Source organism: Aethalodelphis obliquidens, unplaced genomic scaffold (genome assembly GCF_003676395.1).
Source record: "Aethalodelphis obliquidens isolate GAN/ISIS:26980383/991018 unplaced genomic scaffold, ASM367639v1 scaffold3, whole genome shotgun sequence".
NCBI lineage: Eukaryota > Metazoa > Chordata > Mammalia > Artiodactyla > Delphinidae > Aethalodelphis > Aethalodelphis obliquidens.
The window spans coordinates 19,157,004-19,181,639 of record NW_020837947.1 but is presented as its reverse complement, the minus strand read 5'-3'; the positions used below and the strand labels follow the sequence as shown (position 1 = coordinate 19,181,639).

The window sequence follows — 24,636 nt, the reverse complement described above, 5'->3', positions numbered from 1 at the left end:
ACTTTATTGCTAAAAAGTGCTGACCATCATCTGTGTCTTCAGCGAGTCATAATCTTTGTGCTGGTGGAGGGTCTTGCCTCGATGAGGATGGCTGCTGACTGATCAGGGCGGTGGTTGCTAAAGGCTGGGGTGACTGTGGCAATTTCTTAAAATAAGACAACAGTGAAATTCCTCACATCAATTGACTCTTCCTTTCATGAACAATTTTTCTGTAGCATACAGTGCTGTTTGATAGCATTTTACCCATAACAGAACTTCTTTCAAAATTGGAGCCAATCCTCTCAAGCCCTGCTGCTGCTTTATCAATTAAGTTTATGTAATATCCTAAATCTTTTGTTGTCAGTTCAACAATCTTCACCAGGAGTAGATTCTATCTCAGGAAACCAACTTTCTTTGTTTATCCATAAGAAACAACTCCTCATCGTGAAAGTTTTAACATGAGATTGCAGCAATTCAGTCACATCTTCAGGTTCCACTTCTAATTCTAGTTCTCTTGTTATTTCTACCACATTTGCATTTACTTCCTCCACTGAAGTCTTGAACCCTTCAAAGTCATCCACGGGGTTTGGAATCAACTTCTTCCAAACTGCTGTTAATGTTGATATTTTTACCTCTTCCCATGAATCACAAATGTTCTTAATGGCATCTAGAGTGGAGAATCCTTCCCAGAAGGTTTGCAATTGACTTTGCCCAGATCCATCAGAGGAATCACTATCTACAGTAGCTATAGCCTTATGAATTGTATTTCTTAAATAATAAGACTTGAAAGTCAAAATTACTCCTTGATCCATAGGCTACAGAATGGATGTTGTGTTTGCAGGCATGAAAACATTAATCTCATTTTACATCGCCATTGGAGCTCTTGGGTAACCAAGGTGCATTGTCAATGAGCAGTAATATTTTCAAAGAAATCTTTTTTTCTGAGCAGTATGTCTCAAGAGTGGGCTTAATATATTCCATAAACTATGTTGTAAACAAATGTGCTGTCATCCAGGGTTTCTTGTTCCATCTATAGAGCACAGGCAGAGTCATTTTAGCATAATTCTTAAGGTCCCTAGGATTTTCAGACTGGTAAATGAGCATTGGCTTCAATTTCAAGTCACCTGCTGCAATAACCCCTAGCAAAAGAGTCAGTCTGTCTTTTGAAGATTTGAAGCCAGGCATTGACTTCTCTTCTCTAGCTATGAAAGTCCTAGATGGCATCTTCTTCCAATAGAAGGCTACACTGAAAATCTGATTTAGTGTAGCCACCTTCATTAATTATCTTCCTAGGTCTCTGGATAACTTGCTGCATCTTCTCCATCAGCACTTGTTGCTCACCTTGCACTTTTACGTGACGGAGGTGGTGTATTTCTTCAAATCTCATGAACCAACTTCTGCTAACTTCAAACTTTTCTTCTGCAGCTTCCTCATCTCTCTCAGTCTTCACTGAAGTGAAGAGAGTGAGGGCCTTTCTCTGGATTAGGCTTTGGCTTAAGGGAATATTGTGGCTGGTTTGATTTATCCAAACCACAAAAACTTTGTTTCAGCAATAAGGCTCTTTCGCTATCTTAAAATGCATGTGTTCACTGGAGTAGCATTTTTCATTTCCTTCAAGAACTTTTCCTTTGCATTCACAACCTGACTAACTGATGCAAGAGGCCTAGCTTTTGGCCTGTCTTGGCTTTCAACATGGCCTCCTCATTAAGTTTAATCATTTCTAGCTTTTGATTTAAAATGAGAAATGTGTCTCTTCCTTTTATTGGAACGCTTCCAGGCCATTGTAGGGTTAGTAACTGGCTTAATTTCAATACTGCTGTGTCCCAAGGAATAGGGAGGCCTGAGAGGGTTAAGGTAGGGGAGGATGCCCAGGTTGGTGGAACAGAACACAAACATTTATCCATTAAGCATTAAGTTTGCTGTCTTATATGGGCACTGTCAGTGGCACCCTAGAACAATTACAATAGTAATATCAAAGATCACTGACTACAGGTCACCAGAAAAAATATAATGATAATGAAAAAGTTTGAAATATTGCAAGAATTACCAAAATGTGACACAGAGACACGAAGTGAGCAAATGCTGTTGAAAAATGGCACCTAAAGACTTACTCAACACAAGGTTGCCACAAACCTTCAATTTAAGAAAAAAAATTGTAATATCTGCAAAGCTCAATAAAGTGAAGTACAATAAAACAAGGTATACCTGTATGTATGTTGAGGGGTGGGGAGAATCCTGGCAAAGTTAATGTTTTCTAGATTAATGGGGATAGGATACCCACGGCTGACATTTCCATCCTTCCCACTCCTCCCATGTTCCACTGAATGCATATGTGATGATTAGAGCAGCAGCTGCTGCCTTGAGGGAAAAGCCAAGAAAATGCAATAACACCTCACCTGACATCCATGAGCTATGGCCCATTTCCACTGCCACCCACCAATGAACTTTTTACAGCAGAAAAACAAACCCTTATTTTTTAAAGCAAGGGCTTGTTGTGTGTTCTGTTAACCTGTGGCCCACTGCATTCCAATCTGCCTCTGAAACAGTACATGCTTTCTGGAGCGGCGGGGGGGAGGGGCAGTTCCTCCTCCCAACTCCAGGAAGTGTTTGTTGTTGGAAATGCTCATCACTGTACTCCCACTTCCTTGGCAAGAGTGATTGGTTCCAACAAGGTGAATTTCAGTCTTTCCCCCAGATTTTTCTAACTAGAGCTGGTAGGGAAGATTATATTTTTCTTCTCTGGTTCTAAGTATGTAAGCCCGGAGCTCTGTGTGGGGAATCTAGCTTGACAGAGTCAGTTAGCTTCAGAAAATGAAGTTCCTGAGCAAGGCAAATGCACAGGGAAGAGAGAGAAGACTAGAGGGCAGGTGAGGAAAGAGGTTGGACCCCATGCTTCTTTAATTTGGTTATATGAGTTAATAATATTTCTTTTATAGGCATGTTCAGACTCAGTTTCTATTACTTGCAATCAGAGTCCAAGCCAACATAACTAATGCAATTTTAAACTATAACAAGAGATATAAGGAAAGAAACAGGTGCTGTGAGAAAGAATAAGAAGGTAGTTAGGGAAGACTTATAAGAGGAGACGTAACAAATAGAGAGATGCCAACCTGGAAAAGAGCTGAAGGAAAGGTTTCCCACCTGCCTCCTTCCACCCCACCTTACCCCTAACATGAAATAAGGGTGCTGTAAACACAGTAGAGAATGGCTTTCCTGGAAAGGGCCCTAGTGTGGGTATAGGGGCTAGATATCTGAACAGAACAGATCTTGAGACATCTATGGACCCAATGACATACCCGAAGATGAGAGAAAAAGGCAACACCATTCAGGAATAAAACAGACTGAAATGTCTCTTCCTATAGTCAAGTTTTTGTTTGTTCTGTTTCTTTACTTTGCTAATGATAAGGACCTGGAGCCTGCTAGATCCTCAACCATTAACCCTAAGTGAAGAAACCTTCCCTCCACAAAATCTGCCAGATTACATGGTAGCCCATGAGTGTCCTCCCATTTAGAGAAGATTTTGGATAAACATAAGCAACTTCAACAGGGAACCAGCACAGCTGCCTGTACAAATCAACACAACCTTTATTCATAAAAATGAATGGTCACCTAGGGATTACCAGATACTTGAGGAAAATCCTTAGCATTAAAAAAAAATTGACTACAGAGAGGGTAAAAAAAGTTAATGCAAGACAAAAACAACTTTTAATCAATTCTATTTGATGTCCTCAGAAAGATTCAAGTATAAATTATCCATACAAGAAGAACAATCAGCTCTGGAAAAAAAGAAATCAGAGAATAACAGAAAAAAAGGTGGGAGATTAAAAATACAATTGCCAAAAATTTCAAAAATATACCGTAGGAAGTAAATGATGAAATGGTTAGTATTAAAAACCAAACAGTGATCTGGAAACACAGCCAAGGAAATCTATTCAAACAAAAGATGGAAAATACAGGAGAAAAGTTAAGAGATACTCACATAAAAGCAGAAGGTACAATATATGGCTAACAGACATTTCAGACAAAAGAAGAGAGAAAACAGAGAGGAGGAAATAAAGGAATAATAGAAAATTTCCATGAGTTGAAAAAAACAATTCCTGGAATCAAAACAACCAACCAATTGTCAAGTCACAAGAACAACAACAAAAACAAACTCAGATACCTCCTGGTAAAATAGTGTAAGAAGAAGTGTTAAAACTTCAAAAGAGGGAAAAAAAGTGCCTACAAAGAAATGGGCTTAGTTTGACATCAGAAATATCAGCTACAGCAGGTGCTAGAAGGTACTGTGGCACTTCCTTCAAAGGGAAAATTATTTTGAGACTGGAATACCAGATGACTAATCAAGTGTGAAATCAAAAGAAAGACCTTTTCAGGCATTTAAAGACTCAGAGGGCTTCCCTGGTGGCGCAGTGGTTGAGAGTCCGCCTGCTGCTGCAGGGGACACGGGTTCGTGCCCTGGTCCGGGAAGATCCCACATGCCATGGAGTGGCTGGGCCCGTGAGCCATGGCCACTGAGCCTGCACGTCCGGAGCCTGTGCTCCGCAACGGAAGAGGCCACAACAGTGAGAGGCCTGCATACAGCAAAATAAATAAATAAAGACTCAGATATTTTATCACCCACTTACTGTTTCTTCAAAATTATTTGAGGGGAGATGTTCAAGATGGCAGAGGAGTAAGACGTGGAGATCACCTTCCTCCCCACAAATACAACAGAAATACATCTATATGTGGAACAACTCCTACAGAACACCTACTGAACGCTGGCAGAAGACCTCAGACCTCCCAAAAGGCAAAAAAACTCCCCAAGTACCTGGGAAGGGCAAAAGAAAAAAGAAAAACCAGAGACAAAAGAATAGGGATGGGACCTGCACCTCTGGGAGGGAGCCGTGCAGGAGGAAAACTTTCCACACACTAGGAAGCCGCTTCACTGGTGGAGATGGGGGGAGGGGGGAGCCTCGCATTCCATACCCCTCCCTCCCCCCAGCCTGAGTGAGCCAGAGCCCCCTAATCAGCTGCTACTTTAACCCTGTCCTGCCTGAGCAAAGAACAGATGCCCTCAGGCGACCTACACGCAGAGGCAGGGCCAAATCCAAAGCTGAACCCCAGGAGCTGTGTGAACAAAGAAGAGAAAGGGAAATCTCTCCCAGCAGCCTCAGGAGCAGCGGATTAAACCTCCACAGTCAATGTGATGTACCCTGCATCTGTGGAATACCTGAATAGACAACAAATCATCCCAAAACTGAGGCGGTGGACTTTGGGAGCAACTGTAGACTTAACCTTGCTTTCTGCATCTAATTTGTTTCTGATTTTATGTTTATCATAGTTTAGCATGTAGAATTTATTACCATTGGTAGATTTGTTTATTGATTTGGTTGCTCTCTTCCTTTTTTTTTAATATATATTTTTTCCTTTTTTGCTTTTTTGTGAGTGTGTATGTATATACTTCTTTGTGTGATTTTGTCTGTATACCTTTGCTTTTACCATTTGTCCTAGGGTTCTGTCTGTCCGTCGTTTTTTTGTTGTTGCTTTTTTTTTAGTATACTTTTTAGCGCTTGTTATCACTGGTGGATATGTTTTTTGGTTTTGTTGTTCTTTCTTTCTTTTTTATTCTTTTTTATTACTTCTTAATATTTTTAAAATAATTTTAAAATTTAATAATTTTTTTCTTTTAATAAATTTATTTTATTTATTTACTCTTTCTTTCCTTCTTCTTTTCTCCCTTTTCTCCTGAGCCATGTGGTCAACAGGGTCTTGGTGCTCTGGCTGGGTGTCCCAGGCCTGTGCCTCAGAGGTGGAAAAGCCGAGTTCAGGACACTGGTCCACCAGAGACCTCCAGGCTCCACGTAATATCAAATGGCGAAAGCTCTCCCAGGTATCTCCATCTCAATGCTAAGACCCAGCTCCACCCAACGACGAGCAAGCTACAGTGCTGGACACCCTATGCCAAACAATTAGCAAGACAGGAACACAACCCCACCCATTAGCAGAGAGGCTGCCTAAAATCATAGTAAGGTCACAGGCACCCCAAAACACACCACCGGACATGGTCCTGCCCATCAGAAAGACAAGATCCAGCCTCATCCACCAGAACACAGGCACCAGTCCCCTCCACCAGGAAGCCTACACAACGCAACATTAGCCACTGGGGGCAGAAACCAAAAACAACAGGAACTACGAACCTGCAGCCTGCAAAAAGGAGACCCCAAACACAGTAAGTGAAGCAAAATGAGAAGACAGAGAAACACACAGCAGATTAAGAAGCAAGGTAAAAACCCATCACAACAAACAAATGAAGAGGAAAGAGGCAGTTTACCTGAAAAAGAATTCAGAGTAATGATAATAAAGATGATCCAACAGCTTGGAAATAGAATAAAGAAAATACAAGAAACATTTAAAAAGGACCTATAAGAACTAAAGAGCAAACAAACAATGATGAACAAACACAATAAATGAAATTAAAAATTCTCTAGAATGAATCAATAGCAGAATAACTGAGGCAGAAAAACAGATAAGTGACCTGGAACATAAAATAGTGGAAATAACTACCACAGAGCAGAATAAAGAAAAAAGAATGAAAAGAATTGAGGACAGTCTCAGAGACGTCTGGGACAACATTAAGCACACCAACATTTGAATTATAGGGGTCCCAGAAGAAGAAGAGAAAAAGAAAGGGACTGAGAAAATATCTGAAGAGATTATAGTTCAAAACTTCCCTAATATGGGAAAGGATAATCAAGGCCAGGAAGCACAGAGAGTCCCATAGAGGATAAATCCAAGAAGAAATATGTCACAACACATTAATCAAACTATCAAAAATTAAATACAAAGAAAAAATATTAAAAGCAGCAAGAGAAAAACAACAAATAACATACAAGGGAATCCCCATAAGGTTAACAGCTGATCTTTCAGCAAAAACTCTGCAAGCCAGAAGGGAGTGGCAGGACACATTTAAAGTGAAGAAAGGGAAAAACCTACAACCAAGATTACTCTACCCAGCAAGGATCTCATTCAGTTTCGGAGGAGAAATTAAAAGCTTTACAGACAAGCAAAAGCTAAGAGAATTCAGCACCACCAAACCAGCTTTACAACAAATGTTAAAGGAACTTCTCTAGGCAGGACACAAGAGAAGGGAAAGACCTACAATAACAAATGGAAAACAATTAAGAAAATGGTAATAGGAACATACATATCGATAATTACCTTAAATGTAAATGGATTAAATGCTCCCACCAAAAGAAATAGACTGGTTGAATGGATATAAAAACAAGACCCAGATATATGCTATCTACAAGAGACCCACTTCAGACCTGGGAGCACATACAGACTGAAAGTAAGGGGATGGAAAAAACTTTCCCATGCAAATGGAAATCAAAAGAGAGCTGGAGTAGCAATTCTCATATCAGACAAAACAGATTTTAAAATAAAGACTATTACAAGAGGCAAAGAAGGACACTACATAAGGAACAAGGGATCAATCCAAGAAGAAGATATAACAATTGTAAATATTATACACCCAACACAGGAGCACCTCAATACATAAGGCAAACGCTAACAGCCATAAAAGGGGAAATCGACAGTAACACAATCATAGTAGGGGACTTCAACACCCCACTTTCACCAATGGAAAGATCATCAAAAATGAAAATAAATAAGGAAACACAAGCTTTAAATGATACATAAAACAAGATGGACTTAATTGATACTTATAGGACATTCCATCCAAAAACAACAGAATACACTTTCTTCTCAAGTGCTTGTGGAACATTCACCAGGATAGATCATATCTTGGGTCACAAATCAAGCCTTAATAAATTTAAGAAAATTGAAATAGTATCAAATATCTTTTCCAACCACAATGCTATGAGACTAGATATCAATTACAGGAATATATCTGTAAAAAATACAAACACATGGAGGCTAAACAATACACTACTAAATGCCCAAGAGCTCACTTAAAAAATCAAAGAGGAAATCAAAAAATACCTAGAAACAAATGACAACAAAAACATGATGACCCTAATCCTATGGGATGCAGCAAAAGCAGTTCTAAGCAGAAAGTTTATAGCAATACAATTTTACCTCAAGAAACATCTAAAATAAACAACCTAACTTTACACCTAAAGCAATTAGAGAAGGAAGAACAAAAATACCCAAAGTTAGCAGAGGGAAAGAAATCATAAAGATCAGAGCAGAAATAAATGAAAAAGAAATGAAGGAAACAATAGCAAAGATCAATAAAATTAAAAGCTGGTTCTCTGAGAAGAGAAACAGAATTGATAAACCATTAGCCAGACTCATCAAGAAAAAGGGAGAAGACTCAAATCAATAAAATTAGAAATGAAAAAGGAGAAATAACAACTGACATAGTCGAAATACAAAGGATCATGAGAGATTACTACAAGCAACTCTATGCCAATAAAATGCACAACCTGGAAGAAATGGACACATTCTTAGAAAAGCACAACCTGCCAAGACTGAACCAGGAAGAAATAGAAAATATAAACAGACCAATCACAAGCACTGAAATTGAGACTGCAATTAAAAATCTTCCAAAAAACAAAAGCCCAGGACCAGATGGCTTCACAGGCGAATTCTATCAAATATTTAGAGAAGAGCTAACACCTATCCTTCTCAAACTCTTCCAAAATATAGCAGAGGGAGGAAGACTCTCAAACTCATTCTAAGAGGCCACCATCATCCTGATACCAAAACCAAAGATGTCACAAAGAAAGAAAACTACAGGCCAATATCACTAATGAGCATAGATGCAAAAATCCTCAACCAAATACAAATAAACAGAATCCAACAGCACATTAAAAGGATCATACACCATGATCTAGTGGGGTTTATCCCAGGAATGCAAGGATTCTTCAATATACACAAATCAATCAATGTGATAAACCATATTAACAAATTGAAGGAGAAAAACCATATGATGATTTCGATAGATGCAGAAAAAGCTTTCGACAAAATTCAAAACTCATTTATGATAAAAAGCCTACAAAGAATAGGCATAAAGGGAATTTCCCTCAACATAATAAAGGCCATATATGACAAATCCACAGTCAACATCATTTTCAAAGGTAAAAAACTGAAACCATTTCCTCTAAGATTAGGAACAAGACAAGGTTGTCCACTACACTACTATTACTCAACATAGTTTTGGAAGTCTTAGCCACAGCAGTCACAGAAGAAAAAGAAATAAAAGGAATCCAAATTGGAGAAGAAGAAGTAAAGCTGTCACTGTTTACAGATGACATGATACTATACATAGAGAATCCTAAAGATGCCACCAGAAAACTACTAGAGCTAATCAATGAATTTGGTAAAGTAGCAGGATACAAAATTAATGCACAGAAATCTCTTGCAATACTATACACTAATGATGAAAAATCGGAAAGAGAAATTCAGGAAACACTCCCATTTACCACTGCAACAAAAAGAATAAAATACCTAGGAATAAACCTACCTAAGGAGACAAAAGACCTGTATGCAGAAAAGTACAGGACACTGCTGAAAGAAATTAAAGATGATATAAATAGATGGAGAGATATACCATGTTCTTGGATTGGAAGAATCAACATTGTGAAAATGACTATCCTACCCAAAGCAATCTACAGATTCAATGCAATCCCTATCAAACCACCACTGGCATTTTTCACAGAACTAGAACAAAAAATTTCACAATTTGTATGGAAAGACAAAAGACCCCAAAAGGCCAAAGCAATCTTGAGAAAGAAAAACGGAGCTGGAGGAATCAGGCTTCTGGATTTCAGACAATACTACAAAGCTACAGTAATCAAGACAGTATGGTACTGGCACAAAAACAGAAATGTAGATCAGTGGAACAGGATAGAAAGCTCAGAGATAAACCCATGCACATATGCTTACCTTATTTTTGATAAAGGAGGCAAGAACACACAATGGAGAAAAGACAGCCTCTTCAATAAATTGTTCTGGGAAAACTGGACAGCTACATGTAAAAGAATGAAATTAGAACACTCCCTAATACCATACAGAAAAATAAACTCAAAATGGATTAATGACCTAAATTTGAGGACAGACACTATAAAACTCTTAGAGGTAAACATAGCCAGAACACACTATGACATAAATCACAGCAAGATGCTTTTTGACCCACCTCCTAGAGAAAGGGAAATAAAAACAAAAATAAACAAATGGGACCTAATGAAACTTCAAAGCTTTTGCACAGCAAAGGAAAACATAAGACAAAAAGACAGCCCTCAGAATGGGAGAAAATATTTCCAAATTTAGTAATGACAAAGGATTAATCTCCAAAATTTACAAGCAGCTCATGCAGCTCAATATCAAAAAAACAAACAACCCAATCCAAAAATGGGTAGAAGACCTAAATAGACATTTCTCCAAAGAAGATATACAGATTGCTAACAAACACATGAAACTCAACATCACTAATCATTAGAGAAATGCAAATCAAAAGTAAAATGAGGTATCACCTTACACCAGTCAGAATGGCCATCATCAAAAAGTCTACAAACAATAAATGCTGGAGAGGGTGTCGAGAAAAGGGAAGCTTCTTGCACTGTTGGTGGGAAGGTAAATCGATACAGCCACTATGGAGAACACTATGGAGGTTCCTTAAAAAACTGAGAATAGAATTACCATGTGAGCCAGCAATCCCACTACTGAGCATCCCACTGAGAAAACTCTTCAGAAAGAGTCATGTACCACAATGTTCATTGCAGCTCTATTTACAATAGCCAGGACACCGAATCAACGTATGTTTCCATCAACAGATGAATGGATAAAGAAGACGTGGCACATATATACAATGGAATATTACTCAGCCATAAAAAGAAATGAAACTGAGTTACTTGTAGTTAGGTGGATGGAGCTAGAGTCTGTCATACAGAGTGAAGTAAGTTAGAAAGAAAAAACCAAATACCATGTGCTAACACATATACATGGACTCTAAAAAACAAACAAACAAACAAAAAACGGTTATGAAGAACCTAGGGGCAGAACAGGAATAAAGATGCAGACGTAGAGAATGGACTTGAGGGCACAGGTAGTGGGAAGGGTAAGATGGGATGTAGTGAGAGAGTGGCACGGACATATGTACACTACCAAATGTAAAACAGATAGCTAGTGGGAAGCAGCTGCATAGCACAGGGAGATCAGCTCAGTGCTTTGTGACCACCTAGAGGGCTGGGATAGGGAGGGTAGGAGGGAGAGGCAAGAGGGAGGAGATATGGGGATATATGTATGTGTACACCTGATTCACTCTGTTATAAAGCAGAAACTAACACACCATTGTAAAGCAATTATACTCCAATAAAGATGTTACAAAAAATGGTAATAGGAACATACATATCGATAATTACCTTAAATGTTAATGGATTAAATGCTCCAACCAAAAGACACAGGTTTGCTGAATGCATACAAAAACAAGACCCATATATATGCTGTCTACAAGAGACCCACTTCAGACCTAGGAACACATACAGACTGAAAGTGAGGGGATGGAAAAAGATATTCCATGCAAATGGAAATCAAAAGAAAGCTGGAGTAGCAATACTCATATCACATAAAATACATGTTAAAATAAGGAATGTTACAAGAGACAAGGAAGGACACTACAAAATGATCAAGGGATCAATCCAAGAAGAAGATATAACAATTATAAATATATATGCATACGACATAGGAGCACCTCAACACATAAGGCAACTGATAACAGCTATAAAAGAGGAAATAGACAGTAACACAGTAATAGTGGGGGACTTTAACACCTCACTTACACCAATGGACAGATCATCCAAAATGAAAATACATAAGGAAACAGAAGCTTTAAATGACACAATAGACCAGATAGATTTAATTGTTATTTATAGGACATTCCATCCAAAAGCAGTAGATTACATTTTCTTCTCAAGTGCGCACGGAACATTCTCCAGGATAGATCGCTTCTTGGGTCACAATCAAGCCTCAGTAAATTTAAGAGAATTGAAATCATATCAAGCATCTTTTCTGACCACAACGCTATGAGATTAGAAGCGAATTACAGGGAAAAAAACATAAAAAACACAAACACATGGAGGCTAAACAATACGTTACTAGATAACCTAGAGATCACTGAAGAAATCAAAGAGGAAATCAAAAAATACCTAGAGACAAATGACAATGAAAACACGACGTTCCAAAACCTATGGGATGCAGCAAAAGCAGTTCTAAGAGGGAAGTTTATAGCTATACAAGCCTACCTCAAGAAACAAGAAAAATCTCAAGTAAATAATCTAACCTTACACCTAAAGGAACTAGAGAAAGAAGAACAAACAAAACCCAAAGTTATCAGAAGGAAAGAAATCATAAAGATCAGAGCAGAAATAAATGAAATAGAAACAAAGAAAACAATAGCAAAGATCAATAAAACTGAAAGTTTGTTCTTTGAGAAGATAAACAAAATTGATAAATCATTAGCCAGACTCATCAAGAAAAAGAGGGAGAGGACTCAAATCAATAAAATTAGAAATGAAAAAGGACAAGTAACAACTGACATAGCAGAAATATAAAGGATCATGAGAGATCACTACAAGCAACTCTATGCCAATAAAATGGACAACCTGGAAGAAATGGACACATTCTTAGAAAGGTATAACCTCCCAAGACTGAACCAGGAAGAAACAGAAAATATGAACAGACCAAGCACAAGTAATGAAATTGCAACTGTGCTTAAAAATCTTCCAACAAGGGCTTCCCTTGTGGTGCAGTGGTTGAGAGTCCGCCTGCCGATGCAGGGGACGCAGGTTTGTGCCTCGGCCCGGGAAGATCCCACATGCTGTGGAGTGGCTGGGCCTGTGACCCATGGCCGCTGAGCCTGCGCGTCCGGAGCCTGTGCTCCGCAATGGGAGAGACCACAGCAGTGAGAGGCCCGCGTACTGTAAAAAAAAAAAACAAAAAAATCTTCCAACAAATAAAAGTCCCGGACCAGATGGCTTCACAGGTGAATTCTACCAAACATTTAGAGAAGAGCTAACATCCATCCTTCTCAAACTCTTCCAAAAAATTGCAGAGGAAGGAACACTCTCAAACTCATTCTACAAGGCCACCATCACCCTGATACCAAAACCAGATAAAGAAAAAGAAATTTTCTTTTTTCTACAAAAAAATAAAGACAAAAAGAAATTTTCTTTTTTTCTACAAAATAAGAAAATTACAGACCGATATCACTGATGAATATAGATGCAAGAATCCTCAACAAAATACTAGCAAACAGAATCCAACAACACATTAAAAGGATCATACACCACGATCAAGTGGGATTTATCCCAGGGATGCAATATATGCAAATTCAATATATGCAAATCAATCAATGTGATCAATCAATGTGATACACCATATTAATAAACTGAAGAAGAAAAACCATATGATCATCTCAATAGATGCAGAAAAGCTTTTCACAAAATTCAACGCCCATTTATGATAAAAACTCTCCAGAAAGTGGGCTTAGAGGGAACCTACCTCAACATAATAAAGGCCATATACGACAAACCCACAGCAAACATCATTCGCAGTGATGAAAAACTGAAAGCATTTCCTCTAAGATCAGGAACAAGACAAGGATGTCCACTCTCACCAAAATTATTCAGCATAGTTTTGGAAGTCCTAGCCATGACTGTAAGAGAAGAAAAAGAAACAAAAGGAATACAAATTGGAAAAGAAGAAGTAAAACTGTCACTGTTTGCAGATGACATGATACTATACATAGAGAATCCTAAAGATGATACCAGAAAACTACTAGAGCTAATCAATGAATTTGGTAAAGTAGCAGGATACAAAATTAATGCACAGAATCTCTTGCATTCCTATACACTAATAATGAAAAATCTGAAAGAGAAATTCTGGAAACACTCCCATTTACCTCTGCAACAAAAAGAATAAAATACCTAGGAATAAACCTACCTAGGGAGACAAAAGACCTGTATGCAGAAAACTATAAGACACTGATGAAAGAAATTAAAGATGATACCAACAGATGGAGAGATATACCGTGTTCTTGGATTGGAAGAATCAATATTGTGAAAATGACTATACTACCCAAAGCAATCTACAGATCCAATGCAATCCCTATCAACTTACCAATGGCAGTTTTTAAGGAACTAGAAAACATCATCTTAAAATTTGTATGGAGACACAAAAGACCCCGAATAGCCAAAGCAGTCTTGAGGGAAAAACACGGAGCTGGAGGAATGAGACTCCCTGACTTCGGACTATACTACAAAGCTACAGTAAGCAAGACAATATGGTACTGGCACAAAAACAGAAACATAGATCAATGGAACAAGATAGAAAGCCCAGAGATAAACCCACGCACCTATGGTCAACTAATCTATGACAAAGGAGGCAAAGATATACAATGGAGAAGACAGTCTCTTTAATAAGTGGTGCTGGGAAAACTGGACAGCTACATGTAAAAGAATGAAATTAGAACACTCCCTAACACCATACACAAAAATAAACTCAAAATGGATTTGTGACCTAAATGTAAGACGAGACACTATAAAACTCTTAGAGGAAAACATAGGAAGAACACTCTTTGACATAAATCACAGCAAGATCTTTTTTGATCCACCTCCTAGAGTAACAGAAGTAAAAACAAAAATAAACAAATGGGACCTAATGAAACTTCAAAGCCTTTTCACAGCAAAGGAAACCATAAACGAGACCAAAAGACAGCCCTCAGAATGGGAGAAAATATTTGCAAACGAATCAATGGACAAAGGATTAATCTCAAAAATATATAAACAGCTCATGCAGCTCAATATTAAAGAAACAAACAACCCAATCCAAAACTGGGCAGAAGACCTAAATAGACATTTCTCCAAAGAAGACATACAGATGGCCAAGAAGCACATGAAAAGCTGCTCAACATCACTAATTATTAGAGAAATGCACATCAAAACTACAATGAGGTATCAGCTCACACCAGTTAGAATGGGCATCATCAGAAAATCTACAAACAACAAATGCTGGAGAGGGTGTGGAGAAAAGGGAACACTCTTGCACTGCTGGTGGGACTGTAAATTGATGCAGCCACTATGGAGAACAGTATGGAGGTTCCTTAAAAAACTAAAACTAGAATTACCATATGATCCAGCAATCCCACTACTGGGCATATACCCAGAGAAAACCATAATTCAAAAAGACACATGCACCCCAATGTTCATTGCAGTACTATTTACAATAGCCAGGTCATGGAAGCAACCTAAATGCCCATCGGCAGACGAATGAATAAACAAGTTGTGGTACATATATACAATGGAATATTGCTCAGCCATAAACAGGAATGAAATTGAGTCATTTGTTGAGACGTGGATGGATCTAGAGACTGTCATACAGAGTGAAGTAAGTCAGAAAGGGAAAAACAAATATCATATATTAACGCATGTATGTGGAACCTAGAACAATGGTACAGATGAACTGGTCTGCAGGGCAGAAGTTGAGACACAGATGTAGAGAACAAACATATGGACGCCAAGGGGGGAAAACCGTGGTGGGGTGGGGATGGTGGTGTGCTGAATTGGGCGATTGGGATTGACATGTATACACTGATGTGTATAAAATTGATGACTAATAAGAACCTGCAGTATAAAAAAACAAACAAACAAAAACAACTAATACTAAATTTTCTTTGGGTTATTTGTATGGAAATATGTTAATATAAATGTTTCAGACATTACATGAAATTTCTAAAAATCTTATATGTTCTGGTATAATGTTATAAGTCATTATTCTAGTTATTACTTTAAAATATGTATCTCAGAAATAACTAAATTTCCTTGTCAATTGCATTATTATGAACTTTCATCAAATCTTTAACCATGGTCATTTTGAAGTCTTTTGTCATTTGCAGACAGTTCTGGGTGTACTCTGATGCTTTTGCAAATATATTCCTATAAAAGGGTTTCGTCTTCAAGGAATTCATGGAAAAGACTCTGACAAGTACAGGTTTCTGGTAACTGACTATACTGCTGAACTGAATGAATAAGCATTTTCAGAACTCTAATGGAAAACTGATGAATTTATAAAAGTGTTAACAAAAGATCAAGATGAAAAAAAATTCATTACATGGGACTGAGTGAACTGATGAGGATGATTATAAGTTTTGTGACTTTCTGTTTGAATAAAAAAAAAATCCCACAAAGACTCAGAGGCAAAAAATATACAAATCAATTTTCACTGCAAAGTAAAGGAGCTGTTACAGTGGAGGATTACTGGACTGAATGTCAATATCATGACATAGTGTGAGTGTGTTTCATGTTTGGTAATTGCAATCATTGTTGCTTTTGTTGTGGCCATCCATTTACAATGTTTGGTGTCAGTTTATTTATCTCTTGTAAAAATAAAATACAGGGTGTGTGTGTGAAAAAAAAAGTATAAAAAAATACCAAAAAAAAATTATTTGAGGATACAATCCAATGAAATGATTAAGACATTCAAGAAAGTGGAAGATTTGCAATCCTTAACAATGCAACACACATCGGAGTTCAATTAAAAACAACAAAAATAAAAGTCTCAGCTGTGCTCAGAAAGCTATATATTAGTGAAAATTGGAACAAAAATCCCAATTCTTCAAGGAAAAGAATGTTTTCAAAAAGTGAGGAATTTGCATTCATCCAATACTGCATTTAAGCTAGGAAATTTTGATGATCAACGTGCTGTTTCTGTTTTTAAAAAGTAACTAGAAAGTTTGAAACAAGGTGTAGAACATGGCCACCCAAATATAAAGTAAAATGAACTCTGGTATCACTTTAAATAAAAATCTGAGCATGATTTACAGTGTAAGAGAAGAGAGCTTTTCCTCCTGGTACACAGGTTTCATGTCACAGAATTATATTTCCAAACTTTTAATAAGTGCAACTGAACTACTTAGTTCCACACTAATTATTTCCTAATCATAATAGTAACAATAACAAACACTTATTTAACACTTAATATATGTCTTATTCTAAGCTCTTTAGATTTATTAGCCAGTTTAGTCCTTTCAACAACAGCACAGTAAAGTGACTTGCCCAAGGTCACACACTGGTTGGTGAAGCTATTCTAGAATCCTTGCTCTTAAAAATAGGCTATGCGGGCTTCCCTGGCGCAGTGGTTGAGAGTCCGCCTGCCGATGCAGGGGACGCGGGTTCGTGCCCCGGTCCGGGAAGATCCCACACGCCGCTGAGCGGCTGGGCCCGTGAGCCATGGCCGCTGAGCCTGCGTGTCCGGAGCCTGTGCTCCGCAACTGGAGAGGCCGCAGCAGTGAGAGGCCCGCGTACAGCAAAAAAACAAACAAAAAAAATAGGCTATGCTGCGCCTCGTGATGCTCTTTGTTAACTTACAGTTCTTAGAATCAACCTATCCACCTAAAACAAGAAGGCACAGCAACAATTATAAAACAGAATACAAATTATATATTAATAGAACTTAATGTAGAAATGATGATTAACCAAAGTAAGGAGAAGGGGAGGAATGTGTAGGTGAGTTATTTTTCTTATCCTTTTACATAGGAGTAACTTTCTATGTAACAGAAGCATAATACAGAAATTTCTATATAATAGAAAGTCAACAATAAACTACATATATGCAGTATAAAATAATAATATAAAAACCAGCAGGGAGGAGAGAGATAATGAACTTGAGCTAAATTCCTCATATTTCACAGCAAGTATGATGGTTAATTTAATGGGTATACAGCAGCTGTCAATAGATATTGTCTAATTTTAATTTAAATGTAATATATAACTTGTATGGTAACTCAGAAAATCTAAAAACAGAAAAATTCAAGTTGATATATTAAGAAATAGCAATATAAGCAAATTATTCAGAACTTTGGGAGGAATATCAGAAAAACTAAAAATAGAAAAGGAGAGAGACTGGGGAAAGGGAAGAAGCTTTTTTACCATCCTAATTTTTATTAAAATGATCAGATATTACTTTATTATGAAAAATAATTATATAATACTATTAATAATAGTAATATCCTGTAAAGAAGGGCATAATTGATGAGAGTACCTTTCAGTTCTGGCATCGTAATACAAAAGGACAATAAATGTCACCAGACCATGAAACTCAGCGGGGTACAAAAAGAGGAACAAGGAAAAAAAATATATATAAACATATTACAGAACACTCATGCTCTTTGCAGATTCTTTGATTCCACATCATTATGGGCTAAGTGGCCCATTTTTGTCATATAAACTTCCACAGAGACATTTCATCCGCTTTAGACAACTACTGAGCCACACATACTCCAATCCCCAACTTTGCACATTTCATTTAAATAAAGGACTGTCTAAATTCACACATCGCGGGCAGGATTCTACACTGGCATAAAGTTTTCAGGGAATAATTTGGTAGTCCTTACTGGAATGTAAAATATGGCCACACTTTGACCTAACAGTTTCACTTCTCAGAATCTACCATACAGGAACATTCCCAAATGCTCAAAGATAACTTTATACACAGATTTCCAATTAAGCTATTACTGTTTATAACAGAGGAAGTCAGAAAACAACCTAAATGCACATCGGTAAATGCAGAATATTTCGTTGCCATTTAAAAAATGAAATATACATTTATACGAGTGGCACTAAAAGGTATCCGCAACCTTTACAGAGCAAGAAAAAGCAGGATAGAGAATAATATATTAAGCAATTTATGTGTGAGATAGATACATGTCATATATTGGTCGGTGTGCAGTGGACTTAGGGTGTGTGGAGGACACAAGTTTTTACTTTGTACATTTTTTGCTTTTGTTTTTGATTTTTTACAGCCAGGATGTATTGTTTTTATATTTTAAGAAATCAGAGCATATCTCAACTGTCATATATTCGGGGCTTTAAAAAAAATCAAAAAGAGGAACGCTCAACGTTTTTCCAGTAGTTCATTCTCAAATCGAAAAGAAGAAAAAAATAATACACTAGAGATAGCACGTTGCAATTTAGGATTAGCGAAAAGGGTAGCTTCACTGGTTGGGTCATTTTTTAGTGAATCGGGGCAAGAAAATGAGGGCACTAAAACAGTCAAGGCAGAGTTGAGGAGCGAACCCAGGAGCGGCGGGAGACCTGGCAGCCCGGGAACCCGCACAGGGAGGACGCGGAGGGCGAGGGGGACCGAGGCCCGAACCGGGTCCTGTGTTTGTGGGAAAGAGGTCGGAGGAGCAAAGACCGAAGGGGCGGGAGGACAGAAACCCAGCCTCCATCTAGCGAACCTGTCGGGTGCGGGAGGCGCGGCTGGGGCGACAGCTGGGCGGACAGAGAAGGGTCAGCCCAGGGCGCCCGGGGAGTTCAGACAGCTTGTGAAGCCCGAGCGCCGGGCAAAGCGCCCGGGAAGTCGCGGCGGGGACTGTGGGGCCCGCCCCAGGCCGAGGCCGAGGCCAAGGCCAAGGCCGAGGCCGGGATGCAGGCCGGCGCAGCTCCCAGTACCTTCCCAGGAGAGCTCTCCTCCCGGCTCGCGCTTCAGGAACTTGTACCAGAACGTGTCCACGCGGCCCGGCTCCGCCCCATCCTGCGCCACCTCCTCGGCCGCCAGCTCCACCTCCCCGAGCCACAGGCCCGGTTCCTGCAGCGCCAGTGTCCCAGCGTCCGCTGCCGTGCCCGCCGGCTTCAGGCGCACCGCCCCGCGCGGCTCCCAGCGCCCCAGCTCAGGCCGAGACCCCACGACCAGCAGCTCCGGCCCGGCCCCGGCCACCGCGGGCGGCACCACCACCCCGAAGCGGAACCGCATGGCGGCGGGCGGCGCGGCTCCCGGGCTCCAGTCTCCCTGCGACGGGCGGACGCGACCCGAGCGCCAGGCGGCAGCGGCGATTGGGCGGCGGCGCGCGAGGCCTGGACGCGCGAGGCGCGGACGCTGGCAGGGACACGTGCGATGCTGCACCTTTTTTGGGCTGCATCACGCGGCCCAGGAGCCCGAGGATGATCCAGGCCGGGGCCTTTGGCCGCGGGAAGTGGTCAGCTGGGGCCACCACCCGTCTCTCCCGGAGAAAGAGCTTAGCCCCTGCCCGCTGCCTCTTCTAGCGGCTCCGCGGACGTCTGGGGACGCATCGGAAGCAAGGAAAAGGGGTTAAGAAAGGAAATAAAACATCTCATAAGCCCCGAGATTTTCCAGTAATCTTTCTAAAAACCTCGAAATTATTTTTGTGAGGGTCGTAGGAAGAAGAGAATGGCATATAGAAAGCAGCCCCCACAATAGTGAAGTTGGGGAAAGATCCTGCAGCGGTGTCTGGAGAGCTCCGGACCTTCAACAGGTCACTTACACTCTCTGGGCCTCAGGTTCTTACCTGTAAACTGAGGGTATAAAATAATGATCTTTAAAGACCCTGCCGGCTCTAAAGTTTTTCTGATTAGTGGAAGAGGCGCCATTCAGAGCCCAGAGCTCGTGCAAAAACACTGAATACTTTTCCCTTGCCTAGACCAATTTGATGCCTGAAATGAAACATGATCACTTTCTTTTTTCGAAAGAGTGTTATAATACTTTAGTACGTATAAAAATGGGTTTAAAGTAAATATTTTCAAGCCTTTCCAAGGTAAAACAAAACCCAAAAACGGTAATTCTATGACTGTAAATATATGACTGACAATTTTTAAATGGCATAAAATAAAGCTTTTTGCTTTGAATTTGCTTTCAGTAAAAGTCAGTAATATTTTTTCAACTTAAAACATCATTCTGTGTCCAGAAACACAGGCTTATAGTTATTTGATCAAAAGAAAACTGTTAGGGGTAGGGCGTGGAGGAGGGGGGCTTTAATTTTGGTCACTACCTTAAGAAAACCACCTGTCCTGTTTACATAATCTGTTACTTTTTGATTCTTTATTAAAATTGTTCTCGTGGTCTTAACATTTCTATATTCATCAGCACTTAACATAGCAATCTTATGTGAACTAAAGACACACAAAGAGACGTCTTTACCAGTATTTGAAAGCTTGTGAATAGTGGGGGGAAAGTCAAAAAATTTCAGACATTCAGAATATCATAAGTAGAACAGAAAGAAGTACAAAAATGTAAACGATACAAACTCAGTCTCTCTGTGGAACACTTAGTAAACTATTAATACATTTCACTTTTAAATATCGATATTCCACTCAGTGTTTGGTTAGTTGCTAAGCTTAGGGATAAACACAAAGAAAAATGTGAAGACAGCAGGGCTGGCCAAATACGGCTGATTCAGTAGCAAAGCAGACATTAAATCACAGTGACAAGTGAGTCCGTTTATTCAAATTGCTGCTACAAAATATTCTTAATTTTAGGAAAATAAGAGTCATTTGGCCATGCAAGGACCCTGGAAGCTGACAGTTCAGAACTTTCTTGTGTTCTGCCATGCTGCTGTGTTGTGTACTTTCCAAATGGCATTATTCCCATCAGCTCTTCCAAATGGAATACTGCCCATTCTGTAGATGAAACAATGACAAAAAAGAAAACAATATATTTTTCAATAGACATTATTTCCTTTTCTCCTCTCTCCTCGTAAAGAAGTTGCGTAATTTTAACAGTTGGAAGCACCCTTTTAAGCCCATAAATAAAATTTACAACAGCTTATTTTATGCCATGCATGGATTTAAATATAGTACGAATGTGACGGCTACATTGCGCCCCAAGTAAAATGCAATTGGAAAGAGAGAAATACCAAAGTATAAAAATACATATTTTAAAGTCTCAATCATACTTTGACTGTCAATCATTTTAATTTATTAACTATGATAGTTATAATAGTTATGGAGCCCTTTTTATGTGCCAGATACATGGTTTTCATATTCATATTATCTCATTTAATTCTCTCACCAATCCTATGAGATAACTGCAATTGTTATCCCTATTTTTATATGCGAGAAAACAAGCAAGGAAGGTCCAGTAAACAGCCCACAGCAAGGAAGGGGCAGAGCCAGATGCTAAAAGACACCCATTCATCTTATAGTTAAAGATAAGGTAATATAACATAATATTTGATTTCTGATAAGTAAATCATTTACAGAATGCATTTAAATCCCAGGATATTTAAATAAGTTATTCTCCATTAATTCTTAATAAAGAAATGAACTTTCTGTAAATATTTCCTGGGACTAAATTCATGCTTAGGAATGAGGAATAAAAGAATCATAAGTGGCAGTCTAAACTGATCAATGAGATCTGTAAAGACATAAATATCTTGGTATCTAAAGTGGATTTGACCTCAGTTTCTAGAAAATGGTCATTTTTATGCCTTAATATGCCTATCTTGTTGGCAGTAGTAACACAAATTTAAGAAGGCAAGGTGAAAAAATTTACCAATTATTAAGCTGTGTTATTCCCAACTTGTTTTCCTTGTTGAGTTCTCCATGTAAGATTTCTTTTACATTTCAATGACTCGGGATATTTATTAAAAGAGATTAGTTATGAAATCCATTTGGGGTCAGATTCTTGATGCTATAATGACAAGCTGAATTTAGAACAAGAATTAGCCCAGCAGAGTAACATAATTCTGATAATAATTTTTAAAAGACCAAACTAATTTGTTGTCATTGAATTTCATTTCTATAGTGCTATCTTATATCTATCTTATATATAACTACAATGTATCTTAAAGAATGGGTGATAAGTTCAAATTTAGAGTTTCAGGATCCAATTCAAATGCAAATTCTTTCAAAGCCCCCCCCCCCAAACCGGGAAAGCTCTTACTTGGATCTCTGGTAATTTATGATTTCTGAAGCAATCTTTCACTAGTCAGTGAGTTATCATGTCTTTCCTTATAATATTGTGTATGTATTCACACACTCACTGATGTAAAACATATTTCAACCAAGTAGTTTAGGAACCATTATAAGTATTAGTTTATTACTTGTCAGAACATACTGAGTTAAATGTGTCACATATACTATTTCCAATTTCATAGCTTAAAAAATAATAATAAAAGCAAAACCAGACAAAACATTCCAGGGAGAATTTGAATACAGCTTAGAGATGTTTGCATATTGCAACTGACTTTTTTCTGGCTTGGAAAATTGTAGGTTAGGCTACTTGAAATCCCTTTGAGGATCTGGAGCAATAGAAGGGTTTGAGCTATACCAAGGCTTTGTTCAAAAATCCCACAACATTTCTCAACTAGTTAAAAAATCCATGTCCCTTTTTGGTATATATAAAAATCTTCTTGGGGCTTCCCTGGTGGCGCAGTGGTTGAGAGTCCGCTTGCTGATGCAGGGCACACGGGTTCATGCCCCGGTCCGGGAAGATCCCACATGCCGCTGAGCGGCTGGGCCTGTGGGCCATGGCCGCTGAGCCTGCGCGTCCGGAGCCTGTGCTCCGCAACGGGAGAGGCCACAACACTGAGAGGCCCGCGTACCGCAAAAAAAAAAAAAAAAAAAAACTTCTATCTCCAGGAGATTCCAATAATTCGACTTCCCACCCCACACAGTCAGGGAAGTACTGCATTTTCAGTGCATCAGCAACAGCCAGTTTTGTCATGCATATGTCTCTGTAATTTATATGATCAAAAATATTAATTGTTAGAAATGCTCCAAGTATAAAATTACAATGAAATGTATGCCTTTTCCAATGACATTGACTCTGCCCCTCCCCTCAAACATCCCTCCCTCACACATCCCTTCCCACTATCCGCATTGTAAAACCCACCTCCCTACACTTCTCAGTTGGAAACCTCTACGCAACAGGTCAGTCGAGCCTGGGTTCTGTTAGGCGATGACCTCAGCTGACTTTTCCTAGGGAAAGTAGTGGGCCAAGCCAGGTGCCCAGACCTTGAGGTTAGAAACACCAGCTTAGAGCATCCTTCAGTGGTAAAAAGATCCTCCTAGGTCTGGGGTAACTTGAATGGCAGGCTCATTAACACCTTTCTCAAGGAGGGTAGAGGGCCTGATAATTCAACCCTTGGGAATAAAAGAGTCATGGCTGGAAGAGAAGATCTGAAACTCCCAAGGGAACTTTCAAAGAGTTTGAGAAAAAGGAAGGAGGTTAGCTGGAAGCAGAGCTGACTTATTTATCCTTAAATGGAGAATGGAGACTAAAGTGGAGGAGGTGGGCAATTGTTAGTGGGGAGGCAGGCCAGGAGGCAAAGCTGAAAGTACTTTTTAAGAATTTGAGAACACTGTAATTGACTCTTTGCTTATTTTTCCTCACCATTGTATGTGTTTGCATTAAGAATAAAAGTACTTTAAACATGAAACCATTTAGGGTGCCTATTTCTAAGATTGGGAGAGGAAGGAAGGCAGAAAGTTGTTTAGAAGACATTCCTTTACTACATCATCAGCTGGACAAAGACCAGGATCCCGGAGAGGAAAGTAAGCATTGGTGGGAGCTATAAAGGAGAAGCCTGAGGTGAAACCCCATCGGCCTTCAAGAGGAAAGAAAGGATAAAGCAGGATCTGAGTAAATGCTCTGGGCCTTCCCCAAATCTCTAGTTCTTACTAGGACCTCAGGAGTTCCCTGGAAATACAGAAATAAGTTAGAAGGAGGGGATGTCTTCGTATTTTAATCAATGGAACAAGCCACTTTTTAAAAGATATATACTTGTCCAAGCATGCATTATGGACATTGTCCAAGTATAATTTTCCAGAGTGAATCTCTTGCAAATTAAGGAGGGAACCAGCAGGATGGTAAAGATGGTTCAAAAAGAATTCAAGATGCAATGTATATAGACACTGAAAG

General features: G+C 39.0%; 1 protein-coding gene across 2 annotated transcripts in view; it reads right to left on the bottom strand.

The window, feature by feature from the left end:
- EPM2A (EPM2A glucan phosphatase, laforin) overlaps positions 1-19,731 on the bottom strand; it is a 106,528-nt gene extending 86,797 nt beyond the window's left edge. The window contains exon 1 of one of the 2 annotated variants that reach the window (XM_027084245.1): positions 19,431-19,731. In XM_027084245.1, the coding sequence (XP_026940046.1) occupies positions 19,431-19,731 (301 nt within the window). The other variant, XM_027084254.1, reaches the window with a different exon arrangement.
- Between the last annotated feature and the right edge of the window lie 4,905 nt (positions 19,732-24,636).